At 39.7% G+C, this 6902-nt stretch overlaps 1 protein-coding gene across 1 annotated transcript in view; it reads right to left on the bottom strand.

The window, feature by feature from the left end:
* C7 (complement component 7) overlaps positions 1-6902 on the bottom strand; it is a 57435-nt gene that overhangs the window by 7869 nt on the left and 42664 nt on the right. The window contains 2 exon segments of the mRNA XM_013514936.1: positions 2940-3043; positions 3045-3130. Coding sequence (XP_013370390.1) covers positions 2940-3043; positions 3045-3130 — 190 coding nt within the window.

Here is a 6902-nt window from a genome sequence, read left to right as displayed (position 1 = left end):
GGCAAGCGCAAGGTCGTGAGTTCGGTTCCCGGTACCAGAGTGAACACTCAAAAGTCAATAGCATTCCTGTACACAAGTAACAAAGAGACTGAGAGAGAAATAAAGGAAACCACACCCTTCACAATAGCATCTAAAAAGACTAAATATTTAGGAATCAATCTAACAAAAGAAGTAAAAGATCTATACAGTGAAAATTATAGTACTCTGAAAAATGAGATCGAAGAGGATATCAGAAAATGTAAAGGTGGAGCTGGGGATTTAGCTCAGCTGCACAGCGCCAGCCTGGCAAGCGCAAGGTTGTGAGTTCAGTTCCCAGTACCGGAAAAAAACCAAAAAGAAAATGGAAAGATGTTCCTTGCTCATGGACAGGAGGAATCAACATTGTGAAAATGGCCATACTCCCAAAACTGTTGTAAAGATTCCATGCAATCCCAATTAAAATACCATTAGTATAACAGATCTAGAGAAAACACTCCTAAAGTTCATCTGGAATGAGAAGAGGCCTAGAATAGCAGAAGCAATCTTGGGAAACAAAGGAAAGGCAGAAGACATCACAATTCCTGACTTCAAGTTATATTACAAAGCTACTGTGATGAAATCAGCATGGTACTGGCACAAAAACAGACCTGAAGATCAATCAAACAGACTAGAAGATACAGATACAACTACATACACACTCAGTCACCTTACCTTCGACAAAGGGGCCAAACATGTTCAATGGAAGGAAGATAGTGTCTTTAATAAATGGTGCTGGAAAAACTGGCTTTCCACATGCTGAAGACTAAAACTAGACCCATGTCTTTCACCATGCACTAAATTAAAGTCAAAATGGATTAAAGATCTAAAATTAAAACTAAATTTATTGGAAGAGAAACTAGAAAAAATCTTGACAACATTGGGGTAGGCAGAGAGTTCATGAACAAAAACCCAACTGCACTGGAAATACTTCAAACAATCAACAACTGGGATCTCATCTCATTGAAAAGTTTCTGCACTTCTAACAACAGAGTAAAAAGAAAATCAATGAACTGGGAAAAAATCTTAGCCAACTGCCCCTCAGAAAAAAGGACTTCTATGTAGGACATATAAGGAATTTTAAAAAGTCAGGCCTCACAAATTCAAAGACCCAATCCAAAAATGGGCATCTGAGATGAATACACACTTCTCTAATGAAGAGATACTAATGGCGATTAAATACATGAAAAAATGTTCAACATCATTAGTCATTTAAGAAATGCAAATTAAAACAGCACTGAGATTCCATCTCACCCTAGAAAGAATGGCTATCATCAAGAAATCAATCAATAACAAATACTGGAAAGGCTCTGAGGAGGAAGGAAACCTACTCCACTGCTGGTGGGAGTGTAGATTGGTGAAACCACTGGGGAAATCAATTTGGAGATTCCTTGCAAAACTAGGATTAGAAGTCCCACTTAACCCAGCTATTTCCCTTCTGGGTATTTTCCCAGTAGAATTAAAGACATCATACCACAGTGATATATGTACACCCATGTCTATAGCAGCACAACTTATTATAGCTAAATCTTGGAAATAACCCATATGCCCATCTTCTGAGGAATAGATAAAAAAGTTGTGGTATTTTTATACAATGGAGTATTACTCAGCTATTAAAAAAGATAAACTTGAGGCTTTTGTAAGTAAATGGATGCAAATAGAGACCATACTCATAAGTGAAATAAATCGTACTCAAATGTGTAAATATCATATTGTCTCCTTGGTGTAGGAACCTGAAAGGCTAGGTAAAACTGAAAACATACAATAGATGATAGGAAAAGGAAAGAAATTTCTCAAAGGAAGGAACGACTGGGATGAGGGAAAGAAGAAAAAAGTAACAAGGAAAAGGAAAGAAATTGCTCAAAGGTAGGAACGACTGGGATGAGGGAAAGAAGAAAAAAGTAAGGAAGGCAAAACATAAATATATATATGAATAGCTGCGATGACTGAATTGCTGTTGTCTGATGGTGTATTCAAATGAACAGTTAATACTCACAATTTCTTATGATCTGATCGACTTTGCATGCTTGTGTCTGGTGGGCTGAGCAACTGATTTGAAGGTAACAATATGCAATGGAATTACAATGGTGAACTCCTACCATCTTGTCTAGTGAAATTATTATCTCTAATGTTTTATTGAAGCATTACTTTCTTATTCTCTTTAATGGTTTAGGCAATCTTCCATTCTTACATCTGATAATCTGAGCAATGCAATTGAGGATAGTGGTATGCAATGTAATAACCACTGTTGATTTGTATTAATTTGTCTTGAGACCCTGTATCACTTCAAATGTTTTTGCTTTGATTTGTTTATGTTCGTGATACTGACATGCTGCTACTGTTCCATTTTTTTTGGTTTATTTGTTTCTCATGTACTACTCTCTATAAAATTTTTTTTAAAAAAGTCCATCATGTCTCAAACCCTGAAAAGAAAAAGTTTAGCTTCTAAGTCATTTTCTAATTTAATTTTTCAAAAGAACATTTTGATTTGCCTAGTGTTTAAAATACCAGATTTTTTAGATTTCCATCATTAAGAAGAACATCATAAACTACAATATTTTCCTTCCAATAATTTTTTGTGGCATCAAATGTAAGTTATTTTTAAATGTTCAATTTCAGTATTAGTAAACTCTGAGAATGAAGAAGTATACAGAACTTTATAGAAATTATTACTTTAACCTCTATCTAATAGAAGCACAGGGAAAAAATCAGACAGAAACTAAAAGTCAGCTTTTAAAAAGCCTCTCTTCTCTTGGCACCTTAACAGGTATAAAACTAATCTTTCATATGGAGGATTGAAATTAAAAGTCTCAGAACTGCCAGGGATATCTTTGCCTGTTCCTTCATAAGTTAATGGGTGCTACATGAATAATTCTGCCAGACCATTTACAAATTGATCCCATTATCTTAGGGTGCTGGCTCACCTATTTGCACACAGTAAACATTCTTCATGTCAGGGCTCCACTTAAGACTGGAGCCACTAAGAAATATGGAAGCACCTTCTAAGGACACACCACCTGAACAAGGAAGTCATCTTCTCACAAATGGTGTAGAAAGGCTTGTGAGGATGAGTCTGTACACCATTCATCAGTGCACATAGAACACAGCAAATTCTAACAATCAAAGAGAGCAGCATAAAAGGGTCAGCAGTTCCCTAAACCAGTTTATTGAAAACTGCATTAAATGGTGCTCATACACTTATTCTGCCTTTTCACATTTGAAAACAAGGAAGAAATAAGTTCATTCTTAAAATGTCTTAAAGACATGCCCCATGCATTTATTCGACCAATGACTACTGAAGATCAAAGCAGTTGTCCACTTCCCATGCTACTTTTGAAGAAATATAACAACTTTAAATGGATCAGCCTGAAAATAGAGTCCAAAAACCCAGCTCATTTTTAAAACCAGATCTTTAACAGATGTAACTTTTGTGTTTAGTATGGTAATCTCCCACTCATATTCACTTAGATATCATTAGAGATGCTCCCATCTAAGTATTTTAAGTCAGCATCTTTAACCTTACAACCACAAGTGTTCAGTCTTCTTTGGTTTTCTATCTCTACTCTTGCTTATTTAATTGCATTCATTGGCTCAATCTTCTACTTTTAAAAAAGCAGAGAAAAATTAGAAATACGCACAGCACATTAGAATTCATGATTTTTAGAAAAATCTCTGTAATCTCCTTAGTAGACTTTGAACAACATTCAACAAAATATTACTCTATTTCTGCATTATAGTCTTCAGAAAACTGAGTCATTCATGTCATGGTTCTGTTCTGGAGAGTTCTCTCAAAGCCTCCTCTGTTTAGAAGATGACTAGATTGCGAGCGGACTAGAGCAGACTTACTGTTAGGGAATGGGGCCTTCTCAGAGGTAGGTCACTGGAGGCATGATGTGGAAGGGTATATATCCTTTCCCTACTCCTCCCTTCTCTCTCCATTTCCTGCCCTCCATAGGGTGTGCAGCTTTTCTCTGCCAGGCCTTTCCATCATGCTATTCCTGCCACAGAGGCAGCCAACTATCAACTGAAATCTCCAAAAATGATGAGCTCAAATAAACTTCTCCTCCTTTCAATTGTGGGTGTTGGATATTGTGTCTCAGTAAAAGAAAAGTGACTAAAGTAGATTTTGAGAAGTAGAGTGGCCACTATGACGGTATTTGTCCATGAGGTTCAGAAACCTTTGGAACTGGTTCACAGAAGGAGTTTGGAAAGGTTTGGAGATGCTAGCTAGAGAAAGCTCAGAATTCTGTAAGCAGAGTGGTGGGAGATTCTGGTCAGAGCTCAGAAAGCCAAAAGAAATAAAGACAAAAAGTCCAGGCTAGAGAGGTTTCTACTGGGAACAATGAGTCTATCGGCATTTACTGAAAACCATCTGCATTACATTCTGGGAGAAATTTATTTATGTTTCACCTATATTCTGAGACTTTTCAGGAAACTGAGATTAAGGACAGCAGATTAGTTATTCTGGTGGAAGAAATATCAAGGCAGCTAAATGTTTATACTAGAGCATAGGTATCACTTGCTGTTTGCAGCAAGATTGACAGAAACAGAAGCCAAAAGCCCATTTAAAATATTTTCAGAGAATTCTGCTCGAGAAGCACCACCTAGGGAACTGGTTCTTGGGGATTTAGTTTATAGTATTCAGCCATCCTGTCACTTGGAGGCCTCTGTAGCCATGATTTAAGGAGGCCTAGTCATTGCTCAAGCTGGTGGCAGATCTTGGCACTATCCGTATGGTACTGGTTTCACAGGCATGTAGAATGTTAGAATTTTGGGGTCAGGGAGGCTTCCACCCATATTTGAGAAGAAGGCCTGGGAATCCAGGCAGCATGTCTCTTGGAAGTAAGTGTATGAAGCTGTAAAAGTGAAGCCAAAAATGCAATGGAAACCATAGGAAGTTGGAAAAGCCAGAAATGTGGGACATCTGCTGAGGAAGTTCAGGAGGTGAGTAGAGCCAAGGCAAGAGAGAAGTCATAAGGACTACAGCTGACAAAACCATAAGAATGGGGCCACCCAAGCCCTTTGGAGCTCTTATCTTGCCACAGCTTGCCCTGGGTACTGGACTTGGAACTATAGGATTTAACATTTATCATGCTGAATTTCAGTCTTGCTTTGGTGCCATTTCTTTGTATCCCCCTATGTATTCCTTTTGGAATGGGAATGTTCATCCTGTTTCATTGTATGTTGGAGATGTTTAACTTTCTTTTGATTCTCATAGGGGCTCACAGTTAAGAGTTCACCTTGAGTCTCAGGCAAGATTTTGAACTTGGACTCTTCAGCACTGCTGGACCTGTTAGAGCTTTGGCAACTAATCTGCTGTCCTTAATCTCAGTTTCCTGAAAAGTCTGAGAATATAGGTGAAAGTTAGGCAACCAGTGCAGATGAACTCAATGCATTTACGTAAAGAAACAAATATGAGTCTTTTGGATATTATATCTCAATAAAGAAAAAGTGATTAAGACAATTAATTTATTCAGATATAACATTTATTAAGTACTTATACCTTGCCAACTGTGTGTATATTGGTGGAAAGTAAAACTCACATAATGTGACCTCAGAAAGCTAATTATCTAGCCCTAGATTTGTTTCAGGGATGAGAGATTTGCTGGTTTCACAGTCACCCTCTTACCAAAACAAAGAGGAAGGATGGCTGTACAAAATTACAAGGAAAATATTTCCAAGAGAATCAGAGAGCTATCAAAGTTGCACTTATTTAAAGGTCCAAGGAAAGTCTAAAGGCATGATTACAAGATCAAGTAATCCTTTTCGCCTTGAGGTATTTATACAATTGGAAAACACACATGTGTGCACACAGACACACATACAAACACACACACAGAGGAAGGCAACTAACCTGAGAAAGCTGAAGCTCCAAGACAAAAGGTTAGTAAGAGTTTTCAGCATTATCAAAAAGCTAGAGGACACTGAGTCTCTTCCCTCCATGCACCCAGTGCAGACAGGAGCTCCTCACTCAGAAGGCCCATGAACTACTAGCACTGGGGTTCACATTTGGGCCCTCCCTGTGTGTGCCCTGCACCACCTGAGGTACTAGAGTAGGCAGTCCATGAACTGCTGGCTCAGGGCAGGTATATGACCCAGAAGGGCAGATATGGGCTGCCCTTGTGGGTTCACATCTGGGCTTTACTTGTGTCCTGACCTCCTGGAGGTCACAGACACAAGAGGTCCATGATCACCACCACTGCAGCCCATATCTGGCTCCTATGCATGCCCTGAGCTTCCTGGAGACACAGAATCAGGCAATCCATGACCCGCTCACATCACAGTTCAAAGTTGAACACCAAGAAAATCAGGTATTTCCCATCTACTTCTGGGGCAGAGCAGGCATCCATGACCCATGACCCCACTGCCATTACAATCTGAGTCTCCGCCCTCCATGCAGCCGGTGCAGACAGGAGATCCTGACTCAGAAGGCCCACAAAATGGTAACACCAGGGTTCGTGTTTGGGTCTCCCTGCGTATGCCATGCACCACATGAGGTACTAGAGCAGGCGGCCCACGAACTGCTGGCACCGCGGTTCGAATCTGGGCTTTACTTGTGCCCTGAATCCCTGGAGGTAACAAACACAGGTGGTCATGATCACCTCCAGTGTGTCCATGTCTAACTCCTGTGCACACCCTAGGCTGCCTGGAGACACAGAATCAGGTGGTCAACGAACTGTTGATCCTGCTATTAGTGTCTGCATTCTGCCTGAACTGCCTGGGAACACAGGACCACTGGTCTGTGATTGCACCACCAGTGCAGCTCGCTTCTGGGTCATACACCTGCCCTGAGCTGCCAAGGGACACTGGATCAGTCGGTCTGCTATACTACCAAAATTGTACAGATTCAATGCAATTCCCATTCAACTACCATTAGCATACCTCAC

This window comes from Chinchilla lanigera, unplaced genomic scaffold (assembly GCF_000276665.1).
Source record: "Chinchilla lanigera isolate Chin_1 unplaced genomic scaffold, ChiLan1.0 scaffold00025, whole genome shotgun sequence".
NCBI classification, from domain to species: Eukaryota; Metazoa; Chordata; class Mammalia; order Rodentia; family Chinchillidae; genus Chinchilla; species Chinchilla lanigera.
Note: the sequence above shows the minus strand (reverse complement) of the source record. Positions and strands in the feature narration are given on the sequence as shown.